The sequence below is a fragment of the Rhineura floridana genome, chromosome 13 (genome assembly GCF_030035675.1).
Source record: "Rhineura floridana isolate rRhiFlo1 chromosome 13, rRhiFlo1.hap2, whole genome shotgun sequence".
Classification (NCBI taxonomy): Eukaryota; Metazoa; Chordata; class Lepidosauria; order Squamata; family Rhineuridae; genus Rhineura; species Rhineura floridana.
Genome location: NC_084492.1, coordinates 27,027,383 through 27,044,705, shown reverse-complemented (window position 1 = coordinate 27,044,705; position 17,323 = coordinate 27,027,383). Strand labels below are relative to the sequence as shown.

At 39.9% G+C, this 17,323-nt stretch overlaps 1 protein-coding gene across 1 annotated transcript in view; it reads left to right on the top strand.

The window, feature by feature from the left end:
* ITFG1 (integrin alpha FG-GAP repeat containing 1) overlaps positions 1–17,323 on the top strand; it is a 138,299-nt gene that overhangs the window by 103,816 nt on the left and 17,160 nt on the right. The window contains exon 14 of the mRNA XM_061594577.1: positions 416–494. Within this exon, the coding sequence (XP_061450561.1) occupies positions 416–494 (79 nt within the window). The remainder of the gene's footprint in view (positions 1–415; positions 495–17,323) is intronic.

The window sequence follows — 17,323 nt, the reverse complement described above, 5'->3', positions numbered from 1 at the left end:
ACTCTGAACGTTCCTTTCCCCACACCAGATTGGACTTACAACTTCAAATGTTATTGTGCTCATTCAGATTGACCTCAAAATGTAATGGCTAGGTTAGTGCTGAGATGCTTTGGAACTGCTGTCTTCTGTTTGCAATCGCAACACACTCAGAAGAGTGCATACAGGAATGAATTGAAAGATGTATTGTTAGTTTGATAGGGGGAAGTAGACATCCCTTGTGGTTATTTGCAGTTTGACAACAAAATTGTCTTCTAGTCTCAAAATGTCAACAATAAATTATTGGAGAGTCCCAACTTTGCGAACAGCAAAACGAGTCTGCAGTCATTTTGTGGTTTTTTTATTTATTTTTCTTTGCTGATTTTTAAGATTTGAAGAGAAAACTAAAAGTAATACAGGTCATTATCTTTCATTCCAGCCCTTTGGTGTGAATCAGCCTGGACCTTACATTAAGTATACTACTGTAGATGCAAATGGATACTTGAAAAATGGCTCAGGTAATACTTCTTTCTGCTGACTGCTTCCAACATAAGTTTCCCGAAGTGGGACACACCAGCATTGGTGGGGGGGGGGGAAATGTCTTCAAAGAAAGGGAGCTGATTGGACAAAATGGCAATTGTCTGGATTTACCAAACCCACCATGGAAGCAATGTGCATAGCAGGCAATGATAATACCATACACTACAGGTGTAAAGGATACCTTATCTCTGTGAATTTGATGCATTCTAGGGGAAATTAGCAGGTGTTTTTTTTTTAAATTGGAGGGCCCCTATTTTACCTCATTTGGAGAGCCGCCATGTTGCAGAATTAGTGTTGGATCTGGTCCAACTTGAGCTCTCTTACTTTTATTTTACTTTTTTTTAACTTGCATTTTCTTAATATAATTTTTGAGGTATATCAATAGCAGAAACAGAAGTATGTATAACAGCATGTACATGGGGAGAAAATAACAAGATAGGCTAAGAACCATTATTCATAAAATAAATAATGGGTTAGATCAAGAAGGCTAAGATTCTTGAACTTAGGTTGCATTGAAATCAGTGGGACACGCTAGTCAAGACTTAAGTCCCACTAATTTCAGTGGGACCTAAGTTAGGTTAATATAGTTACCTACTATTTGTACCTCACTTGATTTGACCCATCACCATCATCTTCAGCAAATATAATTTAAGAACTTGAATTATTGTGAAATGAGAATACAGTGACAAAAGCTGGTTTTTTAAAAAATAGTCATCTTTCTATATTTTTGTTTTTAGTACTGTGCTTTTGTTGTTATCAGTGTAAGGAACAAATGGTAGCCAAATTTCTAAATTCTTTTTAAAAAGAGTCAAATACAAAATGCCGCATTTGCTGTTACTTTTTTTTGTTTGTGGCTAGCTAGACTGTTGATGTGAGCTGATCAGTCCAGAGTGTTAGTGTGGAAGGTATTCAAGACTCTTCCAGAATGCTGGATTTTTGCTTGCTTGGAGAGCCAGTATGATGCAGTGGCTTGAATAAAGGGCTCAGATGTGGGGGAAACAGCAAGGTTTGACTGCCCATTCAACTATAGAGTTCCACTTCATCACTTAACCTCTCTTGCAGTGTTGTGATGGTGGCAAGGAAGCATTGAAGGATGGGAGGGACGCAAATGTAGCAAAATAAATAGGGTTTTTCAGGTGTGGGGTTTATGTAGCAATTCATTTCAAAAGAAGTTACTCCAGGATTAAAGAAGACTTTCACTGGCTACTATCCACAATGGCTACACTTTGCCTCCACTCTCAGAGGCAATTGCTGGAAAACTCAGGAGGTGAGAGTGTCATTGTGCTCAGGTCCTGCCTGTGGGCTTCCCATTGACATCTGGGTGACCAATGTAAAAACTGGATGCTGGTCTAGATGGGTCGCTCCCTGATACAGCAGGCTCTTCTTATGCTCTTTACACAGTCACTTTCTAAAACAGTGGTCATATTTTAACGACATTGGTTTCCCTATGTAGGTTACCACAGGATCCTAAGTTGTAGTTTAAAGACCCTATCCTGTATCTGTCTGTTTCATACTTGATAGCTGATTTACTGATGCTAGAATTCTGTGCTGACTTCGCTAGGAACCCACTTCTCTATTAACAGCCAAAGGCTACGATGACCCATGAATATACATGACCATACTGTAATTGTGTCCTCCAAGCATTGTGACTTCAGGCAAATGAGTCCTCCTTCCTTGTCAGAAAAGTTGTGTGTATTTATTTAGGAAATGAAGAATAGAGAAAGGGTTGGGTTTTTTAAAAAAAAAAGTATGAAAAAATATAAGTTGTTAACTTTCTTATGAGGGCAAGAGGGCACACCATTAATGCAGCTTTAAATGAAAGTATCATGGCCTTTCTTTAGATTTAATTGCACTCATTGGGTCTGTTTATGCAAACATGCTTTTTTCTGTTTACTTTTTCATTCTGCTGGTTATGAATAATAATAGGGTCAGCACAATCTCAGGCTTGCAATTCTTAATATTTCAAGGGAGCCGATGCCATTAAAAGCCTACAATGTTGTGGAACAGCTGGCTGCAGGTACTCATATAATTAAGCAGATTATAATAAGCATCTCATATACAGACAGGGTGGTCATATTTTAACTATTCAAAGCTGGCAACAGACTGGATCTCTGCATGAAAACTGTTCGTCTGGATGGTTTTATAACTGTGTTGGCTTTTAATAAATGAAAACATTTTTAGCACACAGATGGTAAGCAAAACCTGTCCCCCAGATAGAAAGTTAGAGGGAAAGGTATGAAACCAGCCTGGAGGTTGCATCAACAGAGAACTAAGCTCCCCAGGAGCTGAGCTTATCTAAACTTCCTGCAAACTGACATACATAGACTAAGTAGGGCAAGCCACAATGATCAATAACAGGGATCGTTTGGTGACCCAGCCTTTCACTTGAATCCAGTTTGGAGGATCATTAGTTGCAGTTATTTCAAAAGCATGAGCAGCTTATGATGTGCCAGCTGAAATGGGACTTGTGGATTTTGCCCATGGTGCGATTTCCTGTTCAAGAGGTCATCTGAAATCTCTGTTGCCTTAATTTTGTACAGTGTTTCAGTATGAAATCAGAAGTATGAGTCGTTTGTGCTTCTAAAATATCCACAACTAAAGACCATTCACATCTGCCTCCATTTGGAGTCAGTGCTGTAGGAAATGGCACTGTTAGATCTAGGAGAGAAGGCTTTTGACCAGCCTCTAAAGGCTTCATTCCTCATGATAAGAGATGTGAGGACTCCAGCACAGCATAGGTTGCAAAGAAGCATGGATTATTCAAATGGATCAAAACCCTAGATAGTGAGTGTTAGTGTGGTGAGATTATGAACCATACATCATTTTTTCTGTAGCAAAAACGGCACAATGTTGCCATCTTGGTCATTTAAACATCCATACATCTTATAAACATATTCCATGCTTCCTCAGCAGAAACCAAGTTGTAATCTATATTCAATCTGACTTAAAAGTAGTTGACAATTATTCAGAGCAGAATATGATGTATAGAGCAGGGGTGGAGAATCTTTTAAGCCCAATGAGCTGGATCCTTAGCTCCTCTCACTCCTGGTAGGTGGGCCATTTTAACAGGTGGGCAAGGCTATTCACCTGTCCATCTCATGGCATCATATGACCCATTTTTCCTTTGCCACATGGCTTGAGTTCAAGTGCGCTGCAAAGAAATATCCTAGCCAATCCAAGCAGGGCTTGAAGTCACTGCAGATCAGCACTGACTTCATTCCCCACTTTCACCAGGAATCAGTTCCACTTGGGATCCTTCCACCAGGGCTTGTATTTGGCACCAAATTTTAAAAGCACTGAATAGAAGCCTCACTTGCCAAGAAACAAATAAGATTATATTTTAAGGCTCCCAGATGTTCTTTTATCTGTACCACATTTGATCTCATAGATGGTGTCAACCTTGTGGGCCAAATTGGAACACTTGCTAAGCGTGCAAGCCTGAGGTTCTGCACCGCTGGTTTAGAACATTTATTGAGAGTTCTAGGTTTCTAAAACACTCTTTGCCTAATCCAAATAACCTTTACCAAACTCTTTCCTGAATTACATATTGTTGAGAAACAGCTTGAGAGCTACCTGGACAATTTTCAACTCTACAAAGTAACTCAAACAAATTTGGAATTATTTGCTTTGGAATGGATCTAATTTTACTTAGCAAATAACATTAGCCAGACATTGTGTAGCAAGTCAGAGACCCAAGTTAGGCGTTTAATATAGAATATAAGGATATATAATTCCATCCTATGCATAATGTAGTGAAATTGCAAGAAAGAGAAGCTGGTGACCTAGATGCCAGTATAATAAAGTGGAATGCAAGTCTAGCGTTGCAGCTAGTCTGTGGTAATTGTTAGTAACAGGTTTAGCAATTATCTTTGCTTAGAAGGAAAGATAAGATCTATGAAAGCTATTATTGAGGTCTTTGGCAGTCATAGTGTTGCTCACTAACATGAAGTGTTCATGAATGATGTGCTTTCATTCAAACTGAAAGCAAGCAACTGTAGCTATAAATGAAAAATATATATTTCTTCATGAAATACAACTTTACAGAAATAGTTCTGGTATAATAGTTTTCTTGTTCAGTAATTTGTAATTTCACATGGGAAGTGCTGCCAACTTACTTGCAAAATGTATGTGTGGGCACTGCAATTTTTGTTGTGGGCATGTCGATAACATTTGCGTTGTACAGATTAAGCATGTTAAAAACTCAAGTCTGTGACCAACACCTTTCGTATAGCATAGAGTAGGGCAAAAAGTGAACTTTTTGTTGTAGCTCAGTCACACCTTCTCAGTAGCTATCTACCCACACTATACAGAGGCCCATCTTCAACACATTTAAATGCCCCTATGCTCCATTTTAATCACCCTGGCCACTCCATCAGAAGACCTCAAGAGTATCCATCCTGTGGAAGATTAACTCCTTTAGAGATGAGGAGCTCAACGTGAAAAAATGTGACACATGTGAAGTCAGGGCCTAAACAGGAAACATTGTGATTTCTTACTTTATAAAAGAGAAACACTTGGTATTATGCACCCTAAATTGTCCAATGTATAGTTCATAGTATAATTAACTTTGTTCCTTTAAAGATTGCAGAAGATCAAGTGTAAACATTCCATTAACATTTTTTCTAATTTGCAGTCCTCAGTTCCACTCCAATGTATAATTTCTTACAAAATTTTCTGTAAAAATCATGTCAGTCACACTTAAAAGGTGCAGCTGGAGTCTTTTGATAGATATTTTTGAAGAGGGTAGCTGGTGATAACACTGGACTTGTGAAGTTGTATCATGAGAGCTTGTTCCAGTATACCAGTTTGACCTACTCACAGTTCCGTCCTCCAACTAGCAATCCCAGCAACAGAGGGAGTAGAAAATTAGCCCCACAGTATCTGACAATTTGTAGCCAGTGCCACCTTTGGAAAAACTAGTGCCACTTTGTATTGTTTTGGTCCTACTATGGTGCATGCCCAGATAAGTATTTCTAGATATATTGCTGTGGTCAACAAAAGGAACCTGAGGACTGATTGTCCTAACCCAGGGTGGAGAAGCTGTGGCCCTCTAGATGTTGTTGGACTACAGCTCCCATCATTCCTACCCATTAGCCATGCTGGGTGGTGCTGAGAAGAGATGAGAGTCCAACAACATATGGGAGGGCCACAGATTCCACACCTCTGTCCTAAGTGCATGAACGCTCTGGGCTTGATGGCTTAGGGTGATATTTGACTTGAACCCACTGCAATGCCTTCCAGTATTATCATGCTTTGTGAAACAGGGCTTTGCAGGAGCTGGGGGAGTTAACAATGTGAATTGCAAACGTATGGAGGTGGAGGAGTGATAACTTCAAGCTGCAATTGAGCTCAGCCCAGAATTAAAGCCTTAAGATGTATAAATATTGATGAATGTATGAGATTAGTTTTTAAATATTAATAGCCTGTTGTTTGCAAGCAATATTATAGTCAGCTTCTTGAGTGTCAGGCTTCAGTGTCGCTCTTCAACCTTGCCATTAAACAGATGATGATTAACTTATTAGCACCTAACATTTACTAAGCGCTAAGCAATAAAACTTAGTGTGATAGGCTGTTCCTTTCCTATGGATCCCAAGGAAAGGGAAATTTGTTTCAAAGCAAACCAGATATGAAATTAGTTCATCAATTTGCCCCAAGCGATACATTAATAAATGATAATTAAAACAATTCCCAGGATTTATATATAGTATGCAGTGTTCACAGTGTTTCACATATGTTATTTCAGTAATCCTTTCAACAACCCTATGAGGTATGTCTAGATTTTTATCCTTGTTTTGCATATGTGAGGCTGAGGCTCATGAAAGGTGAGCTTGCCTAAGGCCACCTAGTGAGGTAGGAGAGGTGCAATTTGAACTGGAGGCTTCCTGAATCCCAATCCATTCTCTTAGCTGTTACACTACACTACATTATGCATTTGGTGATTTTATACATGCATTTTTTCTAATTAAAACACAGGCCATCTATGGGATGTATAGTCACACTGGGCAGACCCATCAAAATCAGTGAACTTATGTTAGTCAAATCCCTTGATTTCGATGGATCTATTCTGAGTATGTCTTAGATACAACTCTAGATCTTTTAGTGCAGATGGTAAAACTTGCTTGATTTATTCTTTTTTTGATCTTTTACAGTTTGCCTTGAATAAGACATCTCTCGTAATATCAGCACTTACTTTTTTGTTCTGTTTAGTTAGTAATTATCACTTTCTGTTTGAAGTGAAAAGCATTTAGGCTTTCTGATAAATAAAACTTCTTGAGGTCTGGAAAAGACTGTTGGAGTGTCAAAAGAAATGTTTCAAGGAAGTAAATTATTTGCAGAACTGATGAAGCTGAGTACTGGGTTCATAGGGATATTCACATGAGCAAGGAATACTATCATATGAGACAAATTCCAGGGTAGACTGTGTTAGTTTAAACAATAAAAGAGCCTTGTGGCACCTTAACAATTTTATTATGGCATAAGCATGGCCATTCAAGCTTTTAGACCTCCAGCCTGTACTGTGTTGTCGCTGCATTTAAAGTGCTTTTGCAGAACAGAATGCTGTAGATTAACATTACAGCCGCCCCAAGGAGTGTTCTGCTTAATTCAGACAGTGTGCATATAGAAGAGTACAACGAGCTGCTTCTGTAAGCATCTGTCATTCTCCTCTATCTCTAAAATTCTCCCATTTGTGCTTAAAGGGGAGGGGAACAACAAAGAAATCAGAAAAGGGTCTCTATTGTTATTATTATAAAAAGCATGCCTCTCATGGATTCTTCTGCTGCATTCTGATTTATTCCATTTCCAAATCGTATTATAAGGTAATGAGCTAGTACAGCTAGGAGCATTTGTGTAATGTTCCTTCACCACTTCTCCATGTTGGAAGACAGTGTGCTTTGTTTTGCACTAGGTGCAGGCCCTGCAGAAGTGTCTTAAAGAGCAGCCCCAGCATATGTGATGGTTGTGGTGGATCAATCCCTAGGCCCTAGCCAGTATTCCAGTTATTCATAGGTTTGTCCATCCCAGGCTCTAACCAGGAGTGGCATCAGAGGATATTTTGGGAAGAAGCAGTGATTTTGTGATATGCAAACATGGAAACCCGAGACATCAAGTTCTTCAGTTTGGTCTTTAAGGCATCAAGTCCTTCATTTGAAGAACATCAAGACACAACTCTCATTACAGCAGACATATCTTTTAGATTATAAATCCATGAGTTCTTCATGCCTCAGTGTTCCCTCAAATGACCACCAGTTCCCTGCCAATTTTCCATAAAATAAAATGTAATTAATCCTATCTATTAATAGCTGTAATCCATTCCCTTCTCTCCCCACCTCCCACCCCCGGCCACAAATCCACCTTATGCAAAACTGTAAACTTAACTACTGGTGTAAAGGCATATATATTTATCCAATTTGCATAACTTAAGTCTGATTGCAAAGGACAAGGAGTGTAAAGCAGACCCACAGAATACTATTCTGGGGATCTGTGTTTCCTATATCCATTTCTTTGCTCCAGTATCACAGAAGTGAATTCTTTTAAGCCTTTTCCTATCTAGTTGGGAAGCTCTGTAATGTTTCAGAGAGACATGACTAATCGTCATTCAATTCTGTTACATATTAACCCTATGGCTCAGTTCGACAAGCATGAAAGGGCGCAAGAGGATATCTGTCCTTAACTCCTGGGTCATTTTTCTTCTCAATTCATTGCTCTTTATGTCCAGATTCAAACTAGATTCCATGACCAATGCCTTATCACCGAGCATTTATTCTTTGCTGGCAGTTTTTAACCTTCCTTGGCAGTCTGGCCTTTCACCTGCTGATGAGCTAGCATCTTTGTAGCCCTTCTGGACTTACATAGTTTAGTAATGTCATGATTATTTAGTGCTGTTCTAGGTCCTTAAACTTATGATCTACATTAATAGTGCAAGCTGTGTACAAATTGTTTGCAGCAGGTTTACCGTTATAGTTAAGAAAAGTACATTTTCAACAGCATCTACACAACAGAACCAAAAAATAAAATATAATCAGTTTATGGAGCAGGGGGCTGATCCTCATCAGGGAGTCTCCTTTGTTTGTACTTGAGAGGCAATCCATGAAAGCAGTGTCCAGAGGACAGGGATATTCTCTAGAGAACGGGAGGGAGAACATTCCCTAGATTGGGGCAGGGATCTCATTTCAGACAGGAACCTAAATACTTGCATAGAATACAACAGCATTGGGGCACCTTTTTCAGCCCGAGGACTGCATTGCCTTCTGGGCTACCCTTCGGGGCCCACATGCCAATGGTGGGCAAGGGCAGAGGAAAAAGTGGACAGAGCAATGAATTTTACCTTTGTACTACAGGTGAGTTTCTGCACACATTCTAACATCCCTCTCTCTATCCAGGAAACCAAGAGTCATGATCTGAGGTCAGGGACAAATTACAGCCTGGCAAAACACTCAAGGAGGGTGTGAGCCACTGCTGGGGAGGTTTTGTGGCCTGGAGAGAGCTCCAGCGGCCGGATACAAAGGCCTGGAGGGCTGTGTTTGGCTTCTTGGCTTGAGGGTCCCCATCTCTGGAATACATCTTTAGGCAAGAAGAATACTTTCTGATATAGAAGTTTGTAGTTGTGCCAGCACCTTTGGTTGAATAAAAGAGAATCTTAACCATGTGTGTTTTTACTTGAATTAATATGGCATCTATTTTGCTAACTGATGCCAATAGCAAGAAGTGCCAGGAAGCTAATGGTGATGGAATATTGAGAATTAGTAGGTACATGGAAGGTATAACAGGATAATATTGGAAGGTGGAAATGGAGAGATAATGGGTTGGAGGCTGTGAGTAGCACATGTCAGCCATTGCAGATAGGGATACATACAGTGCCCTGCAAAAGTAATCAGACCCCTGACTAATACTGTCATATTACTGAATTACAAATGGTACATTGTAATTTCGTTCTGTATGATATTTTATTTTGAAACACTGAAATTCAAAATCAATTATTGCAGGTGACATTGGTTTTATGTTGGGAAATGTTTGTAAGAAACACAAAAAACTGAAATATGTTGCTTGCATAAGTATTCAACCCATACACATTAATATTTGGTAGAGCCACCTTTCACTGCAATAACAGCTGTAAGTCTTTTGGGGTAGGTATGTACCAGCTTTGCACACAGTGTTGGAGGGATTTTGGCCCATTCTTCTTGGCAGATTAGCTCCAGGTCGTTCAGGTTGGTTGGACATTGCTTGTGGACCACAATTTTCAAAAAGCACTACAGATTCTCAATGGGATTGAGATCAGGACTTTGACTGGGCCACTGTAGGACATTCACTTTTTTGTGCTTGAGCCACTCCAGTGTTACTTTGGCCTTGTGCTTGGGATCATTGTGCTGCTGAAAAGTGACAAGCTTCAGTTTTTTAGTGGACTGAAGCAGGTTCTCTTGCAGTATTTCCCTGTATTTTGCTCCATCCAGTCTTCCTTCAATTTTCAGAAGATGCCCAGTCCCTACTGATGAGAAGCATCCCCACAGCATGATGCTTCCACCACCATACTTCACTGTAGGGATGGTGTGTCTTGAGGCATGGGCAGTGTTAGGTTTGCGCCACACATAGCGCTTTGAGTTTTGGCCAAAAAGCTCTATCATGGTCTCATCTGACCACAAAACCTTTTCCCACATCGCAGCTGGGGCACTCTCATGCTTTCTGGCAAACTCCAGACATGCTTTCAGATGGTACTTTTTGAGTAGCGGCTTCTTTCTTGCCACCCTCCCATACAGGCCAGTGTTATGCAGAGCTCTTGATATGGTTGACTGGTGCACCATTACTCCACTCCCAGCCACTGAACACTGTAGCTCCTTCAAAGTGATGGTTGGCCTCTCTGTGGCTTCTCTCACAAGTCTGCTTCTTGGTCGAGTGCTGAGTTTTGAGGGACGGCCTTTTCTCGGCAGTGCCTAGGTGGTATGATGCAGCTTCCACTTCCTGATTATTGATCCAACTGTGCACACTGGGATATCCAAACACCTGGATATTAATTTGTACCCTTTTCCTGATCTATGCATTTGTATTACATTATCTCTCACTTCTGTAGAATGCTCTTTGGTCTTCATTTTCCTTCAGATCCACAGCCTGACTAATGATCCTTCAGTAGTGGGGTTTTTATCCTGACAACGTGACAGCAACTTTAATGGTTCACAGGTGGAGGCCAATGGCAAAGTAATTGTGTCCTCAACAGGGCAGTTTCTTTCATCAGTGTAAACTGGGAGCTTCCACAGCACAGGGGCTGAATACTTACACAAGCAATATGTTTCAGTTTTTTATGTTTCTTACAAATATTTCCCAAAATAAAACCAATGTCACCTTACAATAATTGATTCTAAGTTTCAATGTTTCAAAATAATACAGAATGAAATTACTGTGTACCATTTGTAATTCAGTAATATCAAAGCATTGGTTAGGGGTCTGATTACTTTTTCCAAGCGCTGTAACTGGGAAAGCAGTGAATGTTGGTAAATCTGGGAGAAGTGTGAGATCAAGGCTCTAAGGCTAAAGATGGAGAGTGTAAAAGCATAACATGATGAGTCTGCAAACTTGTACCTAAAAAACAAAGCAGTTCTATCCCCTTTCAAGATGGATTGACTCCATAGGAGAAAAATGGAGCCATCCATCTGAAGAAGGTGATATAAAAAGGAGGGAAAGCACTGTGGCTGTCTCTCCTTTCCCGTTTCTTTCTTTCTTTTTTAAATCATTGCTATAAAGGGGATGCGGGGTAGTTCAGCCACAGTAAACAACATTCAAACTTGAAAGTCCGATTTTGCAAACCATCTGCACAAATTAGATTGTGCAAGCGGAAGCTGTTTCTCTTACTGACACTTTCCCCTTGTTCTTGCTCGCAGCCAACCTATCTCGCGACTGTCGCTTGCTTTTGTTCGCTTTTGGCTTTGTATATGTAAGTAATTCCCGCAGTGACGCTTTGGCCCAAGGTGCTGAGGTCTTGTCAAGGGGAATAACCTTTCCAGGTTATTGTCTGCAAAGGTGCTGCGTTGCTCTTTGCTTCATGACCACCTTATGCCTGAATTTGCTCTGGTGAAGCTTAGTAAAACAAAAACAACGAAACAGTGTTTCTTTTGTTTTTGTTTGCAGTTTTCTCAATAAATTAGAGATTTTTTACGTCTGCGGCTTTACCCTTAATCAACAGTGTCAGTATTGTGGAACTTGAAAAGGGGAAATGAAAATTTGCACAGCTGTTTTCCTTTTCATAATCACAGACTTTCCTATTTGCATAACAATGAGAGCCAGCCTGGCATCTTTGGCAGCAGCTCCAGTGCCCTCTGGGGGAGGTGGTGGAGCAGAAGCAAACTCCAGAACACTGTGAAGGTGCTGCTGCAAATATCCGGGGGTTGGTGGGGATGAGAACCATTTGCCATCACTTGGATATTTATTTATTTATTTCACAAATATTTCTTCCAAGGAGCTCAAGATGGTGTACCTGTTCTCCTTCCTCTCCATTTTATCCTCACAACAGCCCTGTGAGGGAGAGGAGAGTGGCCCAAGTTCACCCAGACAGCTTGATGGCTGAGTGGGGATTTCAACCCTGGTCTCCTAAGTCCTTCCTTGAATAAGGGTGGCAGTTTAATGTGTTCTGATCTTTCTACAACTTACTCCTTTGTTTGAAACCAATCAGCTTGGGGCTTGTATGGCCAGAGAAGTAGGTAACAGTAAGGCCAAGGAGATGAGTGGAAATGATTACTTATTGGCTGGAGTATTGGTTTTGGAAAGCAGTTTGGTTTCTTGATTCTCCCTCCGCATTTCTCTCCAGACAGCAGCATCACTGTTTGGATGCTTGGAGCAAGCCATTTTGTTGCTGCTGCTGCTGTTCTTTGATGGAATTGTACGTATTGGCTTTGCTACATCACTTTTGCATGGTGGTTGTGGTGTGTGCGAGAGAGAGAGAGACACTGAGTGCATGGAAGAACTTCATTGTGAAAGAATCAGCTTGTTAACTTCATCAGAAAGAACTCTGGAAAACTAGCAGTTTGTCTGGCGTAGTAACACAGCCTTTGTTTCTTAGTGACCATATAAAGTCAAGCCATCATACAACAATGTTTTAAAACAGTATGAAAATCATTCTTGCCCATTTGTGTCACTTGCTCCCCCTTGTCACCTGTCAGTTTCATTGTCAAGTCAGCAGAAACATAGAGGTGAATTAGGAGGATAGGTAATGCAGTCTGTGCACAACTTGAGCCATCTGCAACTTGGGCCTTCCAGAAGAGAGACAAAATGGTACTAAGAACAATAATTCTGAAGTGCTGGCAGTTATCCTGCCCATGAATTGCTAGCATTTATTATGAATTGCTCCTTCATTTGAGGCCACTAGTTCTTTCTGCCTGGTGGTATGTAACACTTTGAAAATGAGGGGACTGATTTCTGTAAAGAAAATGGAGGCATGCATAAGTAGTGACCGGTGGAGAATTGAATATAATCTCAGTTTAGGTTTTGCATCTAATTATAACTCTGCCATTTATTAATTGCCGTTCAGTTTTTTGACAAGCAAACTATGAATGACTCAGCACTGGGGGGGGGGGAATCAATAAAAGCTTACTATATCAATGCTTTCCTTAAGTTGCTTAATTTGTTTATTTTTTAATTTGCCTCAGTTGATGGCTAATCTTGCCTGCATATTTTTCAGCAACAGGCTTGTCATTCCAAACAAATTACACCTATTTCCAGCCACAAAAATCCAAGAAGTATATATGTTAAATAGTGCAAGGAACAACGGAATCCTTTCCTAATCTTAGCTATGAAATTTATGATTGGCCATAAATTGAAACTAGAGTTTTTAACATCTAAATGTGAATACTCTAATATAATTGTAAATTAAAAGTTCTTAGCACGTGTAACACCCTTTTAGCAGGCCATTTTTCTGTGTCCTTCTCCCATTGATTAGCACCTGATGTTTGGGGATGTGCACCCCACTATAAATAACTTAGCCGAACATGCATCCCCCAAACTTCTATACATGCATAATGCTCCACAGTCTTGGAGCAGTAGAAATCTGGAGGGGGATGGAGATCCAGTTGGAGATTGGATGGCCACCATTATTTACCCTTGATACATTCCCACTTGCCAGGACACTTATATCAACTTTGGAAACTACCATTTTAAAGAAGAAGAAAAGCCAAACTTATTGGGAATTAACAGGGAAGACTATTCCTCTACTTCCCACATGCCCTTGGTCTATTCAAGGAAGGTATATGGTTGCCTAACATTCTGTTGTTTGAGGCTCGTATTGTTTGCTCCCATATGCTTGATCCCACACTCTTTCCTCTTTTTTTGCTGTGGCTCTTGGAGCACCAGTAGCAACTGCAGATCTTCATGCAGTCTGCCATAGTTTGGTTGGAAATGAGGCAGCTTGCTAGGTCCTAGGTCAGTCTTGGGGAACCCAAAACCCACCAGAGGCTGCATTACCTGTCATATTCCTGACAAGTCCACACTTAAGATCAGAGAGAGATGTGGGACAGAGTAACATCTTAGATTTATGTACATTTTGTATTACCCAAGATTGCTGCTCCGTAGTGGATTGCAAAGCGATTTCTTCCTGCCCCTCCCAACATTTATCACACCCTAAAGCATATGGTTCTTGCTTTGTTCATAGTGGAGAACTGATAGGAAAACATTGCAGTTAAAATGTGTTCCAGTATCTATCTGGGAAATACACATTTTTGTCCTAATGTTTATCTCCTAGCACTGTGGTCAATATCATTGATTTTGCTGTGCTATTGCATTTCCTTAAGTACTCTGAATATCAGAAAATCATATTTAAAAAATGAATGTCCCTATGGAATGCTTTTATTCTGCTGTCCACATCCAAGACTCACTACACATATTCTGATGCTGATTTCAGGTATTTCAGCATTGTTTGATATGTCTATTGTGCACTGAATATTTTTTATTGAAACTCCTGTAATTGCTAAGTTTCCTCTATTTTTTCCTAGTTAAGCATTTATAGTGCTTCTTCAAGGAATTAAGACATGACTGTGCATCAGTCTAATATTTTGTAGTATTTACATTTGTTCTGCATCAATGTAAAACATTTCAGTTTAGAATGGGAGCTTTATTTACTAGTGAATGTACCAGAGCACATGTTTTGCATACAGAAGGTCCCAGCTTCAGTCCCTGACATTTCCCGTTAAAAGGATAAAGTAGCAGAGAAGGGTCTCCATTACAGATCTGCTGCTAGAGCAGACAATATGAGCTAGATGGACAGATAATCTGACTTGGCATAAGGCAGATTTATATGTACCTATGTCAAGTCATGACATGTGACATTATCTGTGCTGACCCTGTGCACTAAGTAGTGATAACTGGTCTATACCATACAACTTTAAGTGACACAGATTCATTGCATCTGGGAGCATTTTACATTTTCCAGTTCTTTTTGGAATTCTTTTAATTGAGGCTTATACAGCATCTCATTTTGTTTTGCTTTGTTGCAGTAGTAAATGTAAGGCTCCACCTTCATACACTTCATACCATTGTTCCTGTTGAGCACTGCACTACTCTTTTGTGTATTCACTTTTCACTGTCAGTGTGGTGGATATAATTGCAGTTTTAACTTGGCACAAATGTCTGAAGTCAATAAAACTGAGCACATGTTCATGCTAGAATACAAAGTCTCAAATTATGAATTAAAGATAACAGACTTCATCGTACCTTGTTCCTTTTGCCACTGGCATAAATTGTCACTCCCTCCTAATTCCCAGATCAACATAGTGAAGAAAAACACACATTCCAAACTGGCAATTCACTAGCACTGCTGACTCTACTCTCTAGCAATATGTTTATACATAGTTCTGCATATGAAAGTTGAATATTTATATATTACAATATTAATTTTGTTTAAACATAAATGGCCTTGAGACAATGGAAAGTAAGAATGCTACTCGCATGACCCAGTGGTGGCCCCTCCACAATCACCTGGGAAAGTTGTAGAGGCAACATTGGGATTTTGATGTATGCAGTTTTTGCTTTGGTGGTGACACACTCTGGAACCACCATAAAGAAATTATAGTGGCTGCCATTGTGTATAAACCTGTGCTATGTGTAAAGAAAAATACCTTTTAAGTGAAATCCTCAAGAAATGACTAGTACATAAGAAGAGCCTGCTGGATGAGGCCAGTGGCCTATCTAGACCAGCATCCTGTTCTTGCAGTGGCCAATCAGATGCTTACAGGAAGCCTGCAAGCAGGATCTGAGTGCAACAACACTCTCCTCTGCCTGTAGTTTCCAGCAACTAGTATACAGAGGCATCCTGCTTCCGACAATGGGAATAGAACGTTATCCATCAGGGTTATTAGCCATTAATAGCCTTAACCTCCAGTAAAACTATCCAAGCTGGTGGCCATCATTGCCTCTTGTGAGAGTGAATTCCATAGTTTAACGATGCACTGTGTAAAGAAGCACTTTATTTTCTCTGGCTTGAATGTTCCAACATTCAGCTTCATTGGATATCCACAGGTTCTGGTGTTATGAGAGAAGGAGAAAAACTTTTCTCCATCCACATTCTCCATGCCATGCATAATTGTATACACTTCTATAATCTCACCTTTTACTCACCTTTTCTCTAAGTTAAAAAGGCCCAGATGCTCTCAATTTTCTCCTTTCCTACATAGTTCCCTTTCCTGCATAATTTCATGTGAATAGTGTCACTGAGTGCACTCTTGCTACTTGAATGCTTAAGGTTGTAGCCAACTAAGCTCTACTCATAATACACCCATTGAAATTAATGTAAGTTAGTCATGTCCTTCAGTTTCAGTGAGTCAGCTCTGAGTAGGTCTAACATTGGCTCAACCCTTACTGATGAGTTTGTAAGTAAAATTTAGTGCTCGATAGATATGCAATTGTACACCAGGACGAAGAGGAAAACCATCATTCTAGTTTATCTTGAAAATAAAGTGGACATTCTCAGTAGCTTTTAAGCGCTGGAAAATCAGGAAGTCAACCTTTAAATGTATAATCATTATTTTTTACAATTCCACCTTGCTGTTGTGTGTGCACCCTCCTTACCTGCCCAAAAGCATCTCTTACCTCACAGAAATGCAAAGATGGTTTTGACTTAGGAAAGGAGTGTAGAGTGTGTATTAAGGTTTGATAAGCCATGCCTAATTGCAGGGACAAAATTCTGCCTACAAGCTCCCATCTATCACACAAGCCGTGATTTATTGTGTTGTAATTTGCATCTTCTTTATCTTATTGCTGCATTTAAGGTCCTTGATTTAAATGCTTGGGTACACCTTGGAGCATACAAAACATGGAAAGAAAATCATCGTCATCATAATCATAACAAAATGAAATGAAATGATGGGTCAAGGTGGCTTATTCATCACCAACATGCTTTCAGTACTTATTTTTAACAAAGTAAAGGACTAAACTGTAGAACAGTGGTGGGGAAACTGTGGCCATCCACTTCTAGTTGGACTTCAACTTGCTTCAGCCCCAGATTGTCAGAGATGATGGGAGTTGTAGTTCTGGAGGGAGAACCACAGATTCCTTCACCCTTGCTCTAGAGTTCATTTCCATTAGTTCTGTTCCTGCTTGTTGAAATAGTACTTAGGCAAATCCAGTTCCATGATTCATATGAATCTCAGCCTCTGCCCGATATGCAATACTAGCAGCCTAGAATTTTCGGGAAATCTAAGAAACAAAAAAAATCAGTGCAGTTTTGAAAGGTTCAGTCTACCATCTTGATTCAAAGTAACATATCCAAACAGAAAAAAAACCTGCTTTTTGATCTTACAAGCTGTCATGCAAACATTGGTTACATTGTCTTAAGAAA